At 38.8% G+C, this 16,826-nt stretch overlaps 2 protein-coding genes across 3 annotated transcripts in view; both read left to right on the plus strand.

Moving 5' to 3' along the window:
• The window catches only part of LOC129751139 (odorant receptor coreceptor), a 74,971-nt gene that overhangs the window by 16,202 nt on the left and 41,943 nt on the right, over positions 1 to 16,826 (plus strand). The window lies entirely within an intron of this gene.
• Positions 14,367 to 15,502, plus strand: LOC129751140 (antigen 5 like allergen Cul n 1-like). Its single transcript, XM_055746459.1, has 4 exons — positions 14,367 to 14,523; positions 14,575 to 14,852; positions 14,919 to 15,160; positions 15,219 to 15,502. Exons 1-4 carry the CDS (start codon positions 14,505 to 14,507, stop codon positions 15,460 to 15,462), a joined length of 783 nt encoding a protein of 260 aa, XP_055602434.1. The 5' UTR covers positions 14,367 to 14,504; the 3' UTR covers positions 15,463 to 15,502.

Below are 16,826 nucleotides of genomic sequence, written 5' to 3' on the forward strand. Positions count from 1 at the left end.
AGTGCGATGTTTTCTTTGGTCCTATGATATTAACTTTAGGTATGGGTGATCTCTTACCGGATGTTTTTAGGGAGTTCTAGGGTTTTTGAAATTCATTTTGAGTGAGTCCGAGTTTCACTCGAGTTTTTCGTTCTTCTTTGAAAGCCTGCCTGAATCGATCCTCATAATCTTTCCGGACTATCTTCTTGACTCGCCCTGAAGAGAGTCCCAGCCGGGCAATTTAGACGTGGTGTGCAATCTTCGGTAACGAAGTGGCGCATAAGTTGCATACTTGCAAGGGATCGATACAGTGCTGGCCACATTTTGGCGCCCAACGAAAAGGTTTTTAAGCTTATTGGAAATTTCTTTTCGGAATTTTAGGCAATCTCAAGACCCAATTGTAGGTTCAAGCTACGTTTTTTCTTCTGTGGGTATTCTTGTGGAGAATTTCTTTCATTTATAGAGTAAATTGGACTTATTTTTGTATTTTAAGTATATTTGGTACAGCATTAAACAATTGATTAATTAGTTCTTCTGGATTAAAATTATTCTGTTCACTATTCTGCGTATGAGCTCAGCTCATACAGTTCTGCGTACGGTTTTACTGTACTGTTTTGCGTACGGCTGTTGGTTTCAAACCACACCGTACAGATTACGTTTCTCAAGACTGCTTGAAAACTAATTTAAAGACTTCAGTATAATCGTAGTATTAGTGTAATTTTCTATTCATAATTTGTGTCGCTATAGTTTGTTCTTTACATTAAATATTTTACCAAATTTATTTTTCTTTTACTATAACTTGATTTTTTTATAATTTTATTTACTATGTTATTTATATTCTTTAGATTTTTATTATTTATTTATTAGTATATTTTTATACTATTTTTTTTCTGAATTGTTCAATAAATTTGCCACAGAATTTGATTTTTTTTTTAACACCAATCGGTCAAAATGCCTTCTAATTTTCCGCGAGTGGATCATCTGACTAGTGAAGAAGTTGACTACGAGTTGATGATTCGTGGGAAAAAGGATGAAATAAAGCAGAGTATGGAAGAAAAATGTCGACTTTTAGGGAAACTGTTCTTTCAAGACGTAAAAGAGGGCAACAAATATACATCGCCTTACACGATAGATCAAGAATTTGATCGTATTGCAGGAATAGTTAACGATCTTCGTAAAAAGTTGGAAGGTGGCCCTGACGAGAAATCAGTTTCTCGTCTGAAACACTATTGGCATAGGACCTCAAACTGTACAGCATCTGAGGAAGCTTCTAAGGAGATGAAGAGGGAACTTTGCAAGGATATCAAGGACATTCTCAGCAAGTTTTCCTCTACCGGACCTTCGAAAAAGAATTCAGTTAGACCAGAGGTAGACACAAGTCAACAGAAGAGTTCAGAGACACAGCACACAAATATTTCTCCATGCATATCGAGTAACGAAAGAGTTGGGAGAGACCCTTTTCAAGCAGGTCAACCGTCTGTATCGTGGGCAGGAAGTCCTCCTAACGGGTCAAATCGCATCAGCAGAACGACAACCGGTTACATTCAGCAACCGTTGTACAGCCAAATGCCATCGCAAATGGTTTGCACATCACCTGTGATGCCTTATCCGATGGTGTGTCCGATGGTTCCATCAATTCCAGGAAACGGGTGGCCAACGCAGCACACTGGGACGATCAAAAAGGAGTTTGGTTCGAGACAAGAGGAAACTGGCAAGGAAAATGACTTCACACTGATGATGGAGAGGATTAAAGAGCTAGAAGCAGAGTTGGCCAACTACAGGCGACCGTATCAGAATCAGCCGGAGGAAAATCCGGGAGTAACGTTCAGGAGAAGAGAGGCGGGTGAACAACGGGTCAACGAAGATATCCTAAACCCATCGAGAAGAAAGGGTGAGAATTCGGAGCGTACACACCAACGGAAACGTGACCCACAATCGAAGATGGAACGGAAATTGGGCCAGCAGAAAAACGTCTATTCTGACGAAGAGTTCGACTTTTCAAACTACGACAACAGATCTACTTTCAGGCGTTTAGGGGCAGCTGAAGGAGATCGACGCAAAACGAAATCGCGATATCGGGAGGAGAGCGGAAACGAATCAGAAGCAGATTACTACGCGCAAGAACGAACAAGGTATCTTCAGCGAACAGAGCACCGTCATTCCAGACATAGGCCGGATTTAGATAGAGACTGTCGAAACAATTCACAAGCAGCGTGGAAAGGGCATCGTGGAACCCGAAGTCGTCTCAGTGAAGCATCGAGCTACGTTTCATCGTCGGACGAGGAGATCTACCCTAGACGGAGGGAAAGCAGACCAGGTTTTAGTCGGAGAATTCACGACTCAGAGATCCAAAACGCGGACCGAAGAATGGAGAAGTGGCATCTTACGTTTGACGGCGATTCTCGACACAGGTCACTCGAGGATTTCTTACACAAAGTAAGAATGCTTGCCCGCATGGATCGAATTCCTGAAGATGTACTGCTACTACGCATACACACTATTTTGAGGCGTGAGGCGTACGACTGGTACTTATGCTACTCAGATGAGCTCAAAAGTTGGGGTGATTTCGAGGAACGGATCCGATACATGTATGGCAATCCCTGCAAGGACCAAGGAACTAAACAGCGTATTCAGGAAAGGAAGCAGCAACGTAATGAAACGTTTTTGGCGTTTATGATGGAGTTGGAAAGGTTAAATAAAATGCTGTCCAACCCTTATGATCAACAGAATTTTTTCGAAATCGTTTGGAACAACATGAGACCACATTATCGTTCTAGGTTGGCGTTGAGAACAGTCACTGATCTTCGCAAGCTATCATTTTACGCACATCGCATCGATGCTAACGATCCTGCGTTCCGTGGTTTTGGGAGTCAAAAACGGGAAGGAGGTTCGAATCTTCACAACTTGGAAACTGCGGACAAATCGGACACGGTTGACTCAGAGTATTCGGGGTACGAGATGAACGCCATCGGTAAACAGTTTGACCGGAATAGAAGCCATCAAGAGAAACCAGGAGTAAAACAAGAGACGATGGAAAAATCAAGGATGACCGAGAAACCTGTTTCACTCTGTTGGAACTGCAGAAAGCAAGGGCACACGTGGCGTCAATGTAAAGAGGAAAAAAGAATATTCTGCTACATTTGTGGAAACCCCGGGAAGACGTCCACGTTCTGCGACAGTCATCCTAAAAGCTCGAAGGCTCATATGGGAAACTAGAAGTGGAATGCAGCGCAGGGAACGACAGCATTCCAACCACTAATCTAGTTCCCGAAGACCCTTTTGAAGATCCTTTTGCTAAAATATGTGAAGTCAATGTTCACACAGAAACATGTCCTTACATATCCGTAAGAATCTTCAGCACTAAATACGACGCACTATTAGACTCAGGCGCAAGCGTGAGTGTCACCAGTTTAACGGATATTGCCACGAAAAATGGACTTAAGTTACACCCAAGTCCTTTGAAAATAGTCACTGCTGATAAAACAGTCCACGAGTGCCTTGGCTATATCCAACTACCAATCGAGTTTCGAGGGATTACAAAAGTTATTCCGTCACTTGTTGTGCCTCAAGTTTGCCGGAAGTTTATCTTAGGATATAATTTCTGGAAATCTTTTGGTATCGAGCCTATGATGGTTGGAGAAAACGGGTACGAACAAATAACAACAGTAGGTTCTAAAAACGCGACAGAGGTGGATATTGGCATGGTACAGTACTCTTTACTGCCTATTGAAACGCTTCCTGTTATCAAACAGGTTGAGCAGGATGAGACACTGGATATTCCAGCGCTGGAATTACCAGAACCGTCAACCAGTTCACCGGAAACAATTGAAACTGAGCACGTGTTGGACGCAGAAGAGAGGGGGATGTTAGTCGAAGCCATACGACAGTTTCCTGTTACAACAGAAAATCGTTTGGGAAGAACAACGATCTTAGAACACGAAATTGTTCTGAAAGAGGATGCGAAACCTCACCGTCAACCATTTTATAGGTGCTCACCTGCTATCCAAGCTGAGATGGAGTTGGAATTAGAACGCTACAAGAAAATAGACGCCATAGAGGAGTGTTCAGGGGAATGGGCTAGCTCATTAGTTCCAGTTAGGAAGTCTAACGGAAAACTGAGGATTTGCTTAGACTCTCGTAAGATCAACGCCCTGACGAAGAAAGATGCCTATCCGATGAGAGCGATGGGGGACATTTTTCATAAATTAGGGAAAGCTAAGTATTTTTCAGTAGTAGATCTTAAAGATGCTTACTTCCAAATCCCTCTGAAGGAAGAATGTCGAGATTACACGGCTTTCAGAACCCCAACCGGCCTTTGGAGGTTCAAAGTCTGTCCATTCGGATTAACCAATGCTCCGTTTAGCATGTGTAAACTGATGTCGATCGTTATTGGATTTGATTTAGAGCCAAACGTTTTCGTTTACTTGGACGATATAGTCATAGCGACTAACTCGTTCAGTGAACACGTTAGACTGCTCAAACTAATAGCAGAACGGCTTCAGAAAGGAAATTTGACTATATCGTTGGATAAGAGTCGATTTTGTCGGAAGCAAGTAACCTATCTGGGGTATCTATTGACCGAGGAAGGAATCTCAATAGACAATTCGAGGATAGCTCCAATCCTAGACTACGCGAGACCACGTTGCGTAAAAGATATCCGCCGTTTGCTCGGACTTGCGGGATTTTACCAACGTTTCATCAAAAATTATAGTCGGATAGTTACACCAATTTCAGATCTACTCAAAAAGAGCAAAACTAAGTTCGTTTGGACCGAAAAAGCAGAGGAAGCATTTGGGGAATTGAAGTCAGCTTTGATTTCGGCTCCAATTCTAGGAAATCCTGATTTCCAGTTGCCGTTTTCCATAGAGTCAGACGCCTCCGATAACGCAGTAGGGGCTGCTTTAATCCAGCATGTAGAAGACCAACCTCGAATCATCGCATACTATAGCAAGAAACTGAGTAGCACACAAAGGAAGTACGCCGCCGTGGAAAAAGAGTGCCTCGGAGTGTTGCTAGCGATCGAGCATTTCCGCCACTATGTGGAAGGGACACGCTTCAAAGTCGTGACCGATGCCAAAAGCCTTTTGTGGCTATTTACAATGGGGGTTGAGACGGGAAATTCGAAGCTTTTAAGGTGGGCTCTTAAAATACAGTCGTATGACATAGAACTAGAATATCGAAAGGGAAAGAGCAACGTACTGGCAGACTGCCTATCCCGTTCAGTTGAGACCGTTTTGACAATTTCCGTCGATGATGAGCATCGAGAACTGATGGATAAGATTCAGAAAAATCCTGCCGACTTTCCGGATTTCCTTGTTGTTGATGGACAGGTTCTAAAGTACGTGAAGGTAGACGGCAAGATAGAAGACCCGAGGTTTCAGTGGAAACGATACCCTCCAAAGGTAGATCGGATAGCCATTGTAGAAGCCATTCACAACCAAGCTCATTTAGGATCTGAGAAGACGCTAGCTGCAATAAGAGAACGCTACTTTTGGCCATTAATGAGAAGTGAAGTCAAAAAGTACTGCCAGACTTGTCTCCTATGTCAAACTAGCAAAGCCACGAACCAGAACACAACAGCACCTATGACAGGCCAGAAGAAAATTGCTGAGTATCCATGGCAATTTCTCACCATGGATTACGTGGGCCCTCTGCCAGCCTCGGGAAAGCAAAGAAGTACCTGCCTATTAGTGGTTACAGATTTGTTCTCGAAGTTCGTCCTCATACAACCTTTCCGACAAGCTACTGCTGATTCCCTAGTAAACTTCGTTGAAAATTCTATTTTCCGGCTGTTTGGGGTACCTGAGGTCATCTTGTCCGATAATGGAAGTCAATTCGTTTCTAATCCTTTTTCGAATCTTCTCAAGAAGTATGGGGTAACTCACTGGAGAACTCCTTACTACCACCCTCAAATAAACGATTCGGAAAGAGTTAACCGAGTTCTAACCACTGCAATCAGAGCTTCTATCAAAAACGACCATAGGGAATGGACCAACAATCTTCAGGTGATAGCAAACGCGATTCGCAACTCTGTACACGAAGCCACACGATACACGCCATATTTCCTCCTATTCGGCAGAAACCAAATTTCGAACGGTTTAGAGTATCGCCATCTACGAGATTCTCCGGGAAACAGTAACGGGCAGCTAAACCAACCGGAACAGGAACAACTGTACGAAGAGGTACGAAAGAATCTGAAGACAGCCTACGAAAAACACGCTTCTTATTATAACCTGCGATCTAACTCGAACTGTGCTACCTACTCGGTTGGAGAAAAGGTCCTAAAAAGAAACACGGAGCAGTCAGATAAGGGGAAGGGATTCTGCGGAAAACTTGCTCCTAAATATATTGAGGCAATAGTGAAGAGGGTGGTGGGAACAAATTGTTATGATCTCGAAAGTCTCGATGGAAAAAGGTTAGGCATTTTTAACTGTAAGTTCCTTAAGAAACTTACAAGCCCATCATAAAACTCAAGGGTAACATTTTTACAGCTATGAAGACCTATCATGTTAGGAAGGACAATGCACCACAATTAACAAAGTCTGGTTGCAAAAAAATATTAAAACCGCCCTAGTCTAATCAAGCAAGTTCAGACTGCATCCTACCACAAAACCTTTAATTACTGGAGGAAGATTAACTAGTGTGCCGGGAAGTAATTAGAAAATTTACCACAAAATTGCTTGGGTTTTAAATAATTTGTTCGTTGTTGAAGTAAAAAGCGTTCCCCTCGACCGGAAGTAAGAGCGAGTTCTAAGGTTTAACCTGAGAATGATGACCTAACTACCATAAAACTCGGAGCCATACGGCGTTGAAGAGGAGTACTGTTTAAGGAAACATAGCGTGAGTTTAGCTGTGGGGTGAGCTAGACGCTGATCGCGAAGTCTCAGAAGTTCTCGGAAGAGAACAATGTTGAGCAAACCCGAGTTAATCGAGCTCACTTCAACAATGTTCAAAATTAATTTGAAATTCTAGGAATTTACTAAAATTAAAAAAAAAAGAAAAAGAACAAGAAAACAAACTAAACAAAAAGACCTAACACCTAAACGCGACAAATTCAAGTTGATGGATAGGAAACGAGAAGAGCTCCTATGCTTGCATTCGCAAAATTTTCCCTAATCTTAATTTTCATAAGCTCTTCCCGTTATTTTTCTCATAATTTTTGTAAATAATGTTAGTTTTTATAGTTCACAATAGTTACTTATATCTAGATTAGTACTTAGCCTATTTTTTATATTTTTTATCACAATTTATATATACAATTCATTTCTTCCCTTATTCTAACTTAGCCTAATTTACAAATTTCTTAACCTATAACATCGAGTGCCTTATTGAATCTAATATTATATTTTTTTTAAATTTTAGGGCTATATTTTAAACAAGCAAACACTTGGTTTTGGTTGAAATATTGGAGTTTTTTTTTATGTTAACAGTTGGAGTAATTAAGGGTGATAGTGCACCTGCGCATGAGAAACTTCGCTCTCGTTTTGCGCAAACGCTTATTTGCGTTATCTTTGCTACGACTCCGTTTTTCCCGTGTAGTGGTTCAGCTAAAGAACGACATTCGTTCGGAATTGCGCGGATTTGGGAACGCTTCCTTTTGCCGGAAATTCCTCGGTGGTAGAGGATTTGGCAGGGGAACTTCAGCCCGAAAACGAGATTCCGATCGGTGGCATTCTTTGGCAAAACACCGAAGTCACATCCCAACGGGTTCAGCAGCGGCGAGCAAGGTTAGCGGGGATCCACTCTCGACACGGGGACCTCACTTGGGAGCGCACGTTGTCGTGGGTGGAAAACTGTCGACCGAGTTCCTCCTGCTACGAATCTTGTTGGACTGGGTTGGATTGCCAGTGAATATGTTCCGGGGTCTGGATTTCAGTTCCGTTTTTTATCTGCCTGCACCTAAAAGAAAAAATTAAAACAAATATTAGAATTATACTTACCTGAGAGCTTCTTCCATCCAGCGAATTTTCTTCAAAACATTCGATTTTCGATTCCTTTGTTCCGTCGTAGTTCCTAGAAAAATAAACAAAACATTATAAATTTACATTTTAACTCACCAGTTTAACTTCGCGCTTCGTTTGAGATCCTTTTTGTGAAATTCTAAGGCCATTTTGCTGATGAATTACCTGAAAACCTAAAAATTTTTGCCGAGAAAAGCACTTTGCACCGATTATGCTGTTTGATTTTGTTTTGACATTTCTCTCCCACCGGCGGCCTGCTTTGGTTCATTCGAGTGGTAAGCGTTACGCGTAACGTTTGAAGATTAAGGTGGTGCGGTATATTGATTGCATTCATTATTCAAAAGTTTTACTTTTGGAGTTGATAATGTGATGACATGAAGTAATACGGATTGCTTTAAAGCAAGGTAGATATTTTAACCGAATAAATTTCGGTGTTGTATGATCTATTGCGGATATTTGGTTGTATTATGAAAACTGTTTGGGCAAAATCTTGCTATCCAAAACACATTTGGAGTTGAAGAAAATTGCTATTATATTGAGAAAGAATGTAAAGGAGATATGCGTTTTATTTGAGGAGATTTTTCCAGAAAAAGTTGGAGTTGCTCTTACAAATTAAACTGATTTAGATTAACTTCGTACCAAAATTGGTTCCAACAAATGATTGGACGTTTTGTGAAGAAAACTTTCGTTGATTCTGAATGAAATAACTGTTATATGGTCTGAAAATTATCCAATCTTATTGGAATTCGTTCAGTACCGGATGATTTACGAGAAGTATTGGTTGAGTGCAAATGTGAATGAACTAAAGGGGTGAAAGGTGAGAAAGAATGTCAATTCAAGAGCTTTGCATTAGTTTTATTTTGTAAATAATGAAAACAACAATACATATTAATTTGAATGAATAGTTCCTTATTTGCTGTACATAATTTCTTTGATTTAACTTAATTTTCAATGTAGTTTCCCTTTACGAAAATTTGGTTTAATTTCTTGAACCAAATTTTCGTAAAAATAAGTCCGGTGTTATGTAGCAGTCGCACCATTGAAACTTCGATATGATTCTCCGAACCAACTAAGCTATGTTGGTTCAGCCTAGAGGGTATGCAAACAGGTCAACACTGTTTCGATCCCTTGTCTTAATCGAGTAATCGACGACCTAAATGTCTGGCTCTCTCACTTTAAGATCGTGTCCAGACAATTATTCGGAAGGGTTGGGATGAGACATACAGGCCCAGAAGACGATCGGAAAACGAGCGACTTATTTGAATGGCAATTTCACGAAAATTTTCTAAAGACCATTCGGGAAATGACGTACTTCCGTCCGAGATCATTTGCCCTAATATGAGGCTGCACACCATCGATCACTTCAATCTGGATCGTGATCGCGTGTGGAAGTAGTTTTGTTCGCGCCGTTTTTCTTATTTGAATTTCAGTAGAGGTATAAGTGATGTGAAATCAATAGTTCTGAGGCTAAAAATCTTTCTTTTCGTTCAGCAGCAAGTAAAGAAACTGCTACGATAGGGCTAAAGTGCGTGAGTGCGTGTATTTAAAACTACATAGCAGGTAAAGTCGTGCTTAGGGACCAAACCGTGCTCGTGCTGTGCTAACTTTTCTTGCCTGATTAGGCACACCCTTTTCGCCAACAGCAGCAGCCTGCACGAGAATCCACCGCCCAGCAATCATCGTTAAGACGACCCGCGATCCGGAATTGAATCTCCGGTTGATTAAAAGGGACATCTTCCCCCGAAGTCAATCCGAGCCCAGCCCAAATCGACCACTTTTATGCTGAAGCATAACACCCCAACATCATTCATCCTCGGGATAACCAACAGCCTCCCGAGCATCAACCGATTGCGATCAGCGATCTGATCACACTAAGCCCCGAGACGGTCAACGACCTAACAGCGCTTGGGTAGAAACTAACTATTGGAGCAGCGGTAGCCGTAGCAGCCAAACAAGCAGCACACGCGGCCTCTGCCGTAAGTAAGCTACAAGCAAAAAGAATACAACTCCGGTGAGTCAATCTATTGATCTCCTTTTGTCCCATCAGCAGCATTTATGTTCGTCCACGAAAGACGAACCACATTGTATGTCCGACATATTTTTCACGGACCGCTTATCCGTTGGACGCGTCCAAGATTTTTATAAAGTGGATGGCATAAAAAGTATGCATACTAATTTTGAACCTTATTTATGAACGCCCCACATAAAATCTAAAAGCATAACACTCGAGTGTGGTAAGCGTTACGCTTGCCAAATGAATCTTCTGGCCCCTTCCTTAGCACAGCACGGTTCCAGCTACTGAATCCTGAAAGAGAGTTAGGGTGAGAGAGAATTAGTTGCACGCACTGGTAGGAGAATGAAATAGATAGGAAACGAGAAAAATTATAATCACACACCAATGTAAATAGATAGATAAGTCTTCCTTCACCCACTAAAATCCATGGAATGAAAATGAATTACCTAATTAGAAACTAATTATGATTTTACTTACCTAAATACAATCCTGAAGCACACTTTTGTTTAAACACTTAATGATTGTATTTCTATTCTGAATATATTATGGGCTTAATTCTCCTACCCGAAAGTTTTTAGTGGATGAAACACTGATATCACATCACTACGCGTAACGTCGTCCATGTGTTCCGAGCCATGTGCTCTGATTTTGAATTTGCTCTTCCACTACCGTTCGCTTTCTAGTGCGATGTTTTCTTTGGTCCTATGATATTAACTTTAGGTATGGGTGATCTCTTACCGGATGTTTTTAGGGAGTTCTAGGGTTTTTGAAATTCATTTTGAGTGAGTCCGAGTTTCACTCGAGTTTTTCGTTCTTCTTTGAAAGCCTGCCTGAATCGATCCTCATAATCTTTCCGGACTATCTTCTTGACTCGCCCTGAAGAGAGTCCCAGCCGGGCAATTTAGACGTGGTGTGCAATCTTCGGTAACGAAGTGGCGCATAAGTTGCATACTTGCAAGGGATCGATACAGTGCTGGCCACAACTGGCAGTCTTGAAATGATTTTTTTTCCTAATCAAGAATTCACATTTCTAATCGCGATAATTTTTTTTGCAAAATTCAAGATTCAAGAGATTTTTTAATCAGACCTTCCATTGAAAATGAAGAAAAGAAATGTAAAATAAGATGAATAATAAATAACACTCATTATAATTTTTCCAACAATTTTCTATCATGGTTTATTTTTTACGTGATCTGACATTTATTTACAAATTCATGTTTTTTTAAAAAATCTGGGGTTATATTTTATGCATTCTTTATCTATGCACTAGTTCTTAGTTTCTTAGGTTTATTCAAAATTTTGATTTGCATTCCTTTTTGGTGTTTCAGAAATATTGTATTCAAATTTGATATCTAGACTGCTAAGAATTTATTTTCAAGCAAATTTCTAGATCAGAATAAGGATCATCATTTTGAATGGTTCATCTATAATTTACCGGAAATAGCATTGGTTTGGAACATTCATTTTTAAAATTATGATTAATTTTATTAGTATAGTTTATTATTTTTTGAGTTTGTGTGATACTTATAAGTAAGAAAATGGTTAAGAAATCAAACAACTTATTTCTTGTGTATTTTTGGCATTGATATTATTTTCGGCTAAATTAGAATTTCGAAACACCCCCCTCCCCCCCCCCCCATGGACGGATCCTTCGCACGGGCCTGCATACAATGACTGTTGATCGATTGAGATGAAAAAATATACAAATGCTACATTATAGCGGTCCTTAGTTCAGAGCCAATTAATTTTAAGATCAGTTTTGATTTCAAAATTAATTTATCCAGTATGAAAATTATAATGTCTGTTATAAATAATTCATTGAGTTCGGAATTGTTCGTCTTAATCTGAAAGGTTGACTGCGACCAAAAAGACAAACTACATATAACTCCTTGAAAAACTTGAATTCAAATTTATCTTAACTGTATCTTGGCTTGTACCTAGAAAGGTTTGAGGAGTGAAATAAGTTATTGACATTCTCGTTGGGTTGATTGGAACGTGTTTAGACGATGTAAAAAAAAAGCTGAATAATATTTAAATGTGATTAATGTATCGATATGATTTTTAATCCTATTTGCCGCTGGAAGTGTTCATGGTATAATGCTGGAAGTTTCACTAAAACTTTTTTTTTTTGGAAAAATAACCTCAGAAACGACAGTGCTTGTCGACCGGGTATTTTTCCCTGCTCAAATGTGCGTGAGAAATGTCAAAAAACAACTGTAATAACCATCTCGCGTAAGCTTTCATAACGTCGTATGAAACATTTTGAAAATTCACAGAAAATTGCTTCAGTTATCAAAACAACTTTAAAATTTGTATTTCACATAAAGAATATGTGGTCCAGGCTACAAATATTCTAAATGGAAAGAAGTTGCGACTAGTTTATGTCAGTTTTTGTTGTTTTTTTTTCGTAATAAAACTGTTTGTTTACATTTTGTTTCATACGACGTAATGAAACGTGAGCTTTCATTCAGATATTGGGCATAATTAACCTTAAAAGCGACCATGTTTTTAGACTTTTTTCCCCATCTCAATCCGTACACGAGAGCAAGAGAATGTTGAAAAACTGCACTGAATTTGGAATATTTCAAAATGTATGTTTCAAATCTATTTCTCAATGCTTCCGAAATTTTTTCACCTTTGACATTCAACCAAATTCTTTGATCAAAGTTTTGTTAAAACCTCATTGCGAAAGTAATTAGTTTACTAACCGAATCTATTCTTCAAAAAACTATAATTTCGATACGGGTCATTTTAATGTTCCCTAACCGCTGCCCAGTAAATAAGAAATAATTTCGCTGTAACTAAACTTATATATCGATTTCAATGCTTTTCCACACCACCAAAACGAATTTTGAATGGTAAAAGAACAGTACTATCTTGATGCAAACGAAAGCCATTTTTATTTCCTTGTCGTTTTACGGAATGTCAAATATCTATGTATAATATATGTATGTGTGAGTGAATTCATTTAATGTTTTGAATTTGATTTTGATTTTGATTACCCTTGATGGAGGTTTCGGGGTTAACGAAATCTTGCAGTTGAAGGTGATCTTCACAAATGAAGCCAAAGATGTCATAAAATGGTTATTTTTCAACCACAACGCAATAAGGAAGTGGAACAGAAAATCTCAAGTTTTCATTCAATTTTCATTTCTGTCGAAGTCGATATATTTTTTATAAGCTTTATGGTTGAATTCTAACCACATTTGGTTAATGCGCTCCAATTCAAAAACGGTTCTTTAGTGGTTTTCGAAATATATCGTGTTATTTTTTTTCTATCAAAAGTAGGTAATCCAAAACGACCATGTTCATCGCTAGATGTAAAAAAAGAATAGCACGGTGCAAATGTGTGTGTGATATATCGAGATTTTTCCTTTTGTGTATGTGGCCGTTAGTTTCTCGATAATCCGTAGATAGCGCTGCGGAACAAGCGCCAAAATTAGCCTTAAGTGGTCAGTCTGGGTAACTGGTGTCTGCGCCTTGACGCACTTGAGTTTGCGTGGTTTTGAGTGTTGCCAAGATACATAACGATTTTTATTTGTGAAAATTTACACTTTTCCCATTCAAAGTTACATACAAATTTGAAAGTCTTTGAAGGTCGCCTTAGAGTTATCCGAATAAGCTGAATCTTAGCCAGTAGGATTAAATTTTTGCTTGGATTAAGATTGGGGACTGGGCTCTAGGTTTCAGAAATGTTTTGAGTAGCTTCTTGAGAGCTGAATAGCGTGCCATTAAGTTTGATTTTTGAACTTAGTATACTATTATGAGATGATTAAACTCTTACCGATCTGTTGAACTACTTGAGTGAAAAAAGGCATTATTATCAAAATTTGGACTTAAATGCTTGAAATTATGATAAGGAGGATTGAGTTAAACTTTTCATACAATTTGAACTCCGACGTTCTTTTATCAACATCAATTATCTCAAGAATTCTCTAATGCTGGAATGTTGCTGTGTGTTAAAAAAAAAGACACAGACCGTCTTAGTCGATTTAGCCGATTTCGGCTTTACAAATTTTTTTTCAAGTTCATAACATATGTGAATATATCATATCGTTGATAGTTGATTTTAAATCACTTACCGCAAAAAAACATTTGTGATCGCGTATAAACAATCATCGCATTGCGTTGGTCGCATAAGCACATGCTAATGTTTATTTAATAGCTGATAAATGGAGCAATAATAAAAATAATAACAATATAGAACAATTCCATTCCAATCGCAACTACACGAACTGTCTCCAGAGGGGCATTGTTTTTTCTTTCTTTTTTTTGCGATCGCAATTTAATAAAACTGGACGTCGGCGAACTGAATGAATGTTTGCCAACCCACACGCAAAAGCTTGTCGGCATATGGTTAAACTTAAAAACAGGTCAATTTTCACTAACAGAAAGGGTTTTAGATGATTGTTGGCTCAGCTGGTCGTGTGACTGCTAATTAGGTATTAGGTTGCTTTTATAAATTGAATTGTGCTCCCATTCAGCAGCACAATTATTTGGATCAAGTTTGTTGATAAGGTCAGCACATTCCCCGGAAAGTGAAAGTTGGAATGAGGCATTTTATTTTCGGTGAGTTGGATTTGTCTGTTTCGAGCATTTAAAAAAATCCTTTACGTTCAGTGATTTTCGGGACAACGCTATGGCAAGTTTCGGAACCAAAACTGAGTGATTACTGTCAAAAAAGCCTGTGTTCCGAAAATGAGCGACATGTGGCTTGCAATGGACCTACTAAGATGGCGCCAGCATGTGGAAGCAATGCCAAGGAAATCTTGATGGATGATGGGAAAAAATCACTGATCCTCGATTTGCATAACAAGCTGAGAAGTAAGATTGCTAGCGGAAAGCAGAATTACACCAGATCCAAGTTCTATCCGCAAGCAGCTCGAATGGCCACTCTAGTAGGTTAATCTCAGTTTTTAACTAAAAATAAGTGAAGTTAAAGCCAAGTTTTTGAAAATTTTCAGCAATGGGATCCGCAGTTGGCAGAAGTTGCGGCGGCAAATGCCCGAGGATGTGAATATGGACATGATGAATGCCGCAACACTCCAAAGTACCCAGCGGCAGGTCAAAACATCGCAATCATTAACTACTATGGGAAGACGTATTCGGACAACGAGTTGATAACCAGATTTATCAATGACTGGTATTCGGAATATTCTGACGCGAATCCATCCATCATTGGTTCCTATCCTGAAAACTACAAGGGGTAAGCGTTTTAAGTTTCAAAATGTTGATAAAAACTAACTAAACTTTTTCTTAAAAAGACCTCAAATCGGACACTTCACCCAGATTGCCTCAGATCGAACTGACCGTGTTGGGTGTGCTGTTGTTCGATACGTCAAAAATCCTTGGAACAATGTTTACATTGTGTGCAACTATGGACTCACCAATATCATCGATCAGCCGGTATATGTCGTAGGAAATGCTTGTTCCCAATGCCGAACCGGATGCAATCGTCAATATAGTGGATTGTGCAATACTAACGAAGCAGTTAGTTCAGTTCCTTAGAATGTTTAAATATAATAAACCGTATATTTTTATATTCATTCCTGAAATTCATTCGGAAAGAAATTAAAACCACCAGTGATGTTATTTAATCCCAAATTTAAATTTTTACTAAGAGTGACGTTTTTGTATTTTGAAAAGAAATCGATAAACCTTTCTTCTCGATTAAAAAAAATGCAACTAGCCCTTTAGTTAGCGCTAAGGACATGCCCTGCTATTTTTTCCGAAAATGTCCCACCGCCCTGCTTTTTGTACGCATGTTTAAAAAACATCAATAATCATTCCTCATTTTAAATTTTTTTCTTTAACAGGATCAGGATTTCGAATAAAACAATTATGACAAAATTAGCAGAAATTTTAGACAATAAGTATTGCACTATTGAAGGTTTAAACGTAATTTTTTCTTTCAAATTGGTTGACTTAGTCTAGTAGACGTCTAATCAAGAATCTCCTATCAATAAAATAGGAACATTTTGTTTTGTTTTATTCATGACACTTTACCACCTTGAGGCATTCGCGTCTATAAGAAGAAAATGATAAAATGTAATAAAAAGAAGCACGAATTAAGGTGCTGGCAATTGGCAGAAATTTCAAAGATAAACACGTTTTATGTACACTGCCGGCCAAAAGTTTGGGATCACCCACAAAAAACATGCAAATTTTGATCGTTCATATCTCAGCCTTCTTAGGACATATTGCAAATCTTTTGATCTCATATGAAAGATAATGAGCAATAGCTATTTCGGAGGTATTTTACCCAGAAATAATGTTTTAGTTTTGTACCATAAACTTAACTTGAAGTTAGAACATTATCAAAAACTCGAATTCAATATTCAAAGCCGATCATCTCGGGATAGGGTGGACCAAATTTCAAAATTTGAGTTGCATTAGGATCCTTATTCTTAACTTCTCAAATCAAAATTAAAAAATTTGTGCAAAAATTTAAGAATGTACTTTTAATTATTAAAATAGATACCGTCAACTGGGGCAACATGCAACAATTTTCAACTTCAATGGCTTTTAAAATCTTAATGCTTTAAGATAATCATACCTCTTGTACATCAAAAGTTTTAAGGTTGATGGGACACCAAATTGACGTAGTCGAACAAATTATTTTTAAATTTACTCAAACTCTGTAATTAATGAAAAAATCAAATGAAAACGTTTGAAAATTTATAGTTTTTGATACATTTGTGATGTCATGACGTATAGAAGTGCATTGTACATATGACAATGCCACGTTGCGACGTTTGTTGCTCTTCTAGTTTTAGCGCGCGATAATCTTCGGTGAGTTGCACCGGTGCTAAGTACATTGTACATGTATGCCATGTTAGGATGTTTTGTTCTTCTCGTTATAACCGCGCGGT

This window comes from Uranotaenia lowii, chromosome 3 (assembly GCF_029784155.1).
Source record: "Uranotaenia lowii strain MFRU-FL chromosome 3, ASM2978415v1, whole genome shotgun sequence".
NCBI lineage: Eukaryota > Metazoa > Arthropoda > Insecta > Diptera > Culicidae > Uranotaenia > Uranotaenia lowii.

Coding starts and splice junctions, on each gene's coding strand:
- LOC129751140 (XM_055746459.1), top strand. Junction 14,853..14,918: donor CAGCTCGAATGGCCACTCTA/GTAGGTTAATCT, acceptor GAAAATTTTCAG/CAATGGGATCCGCAGTTGGC. Junction 15,161..15,218: donor TATCCTGAAAACTACAAGGG/GTAAGCGTTTTA, acceptor TTTCTTAAAAAG/ACCTCAAATCGGACACTTCA.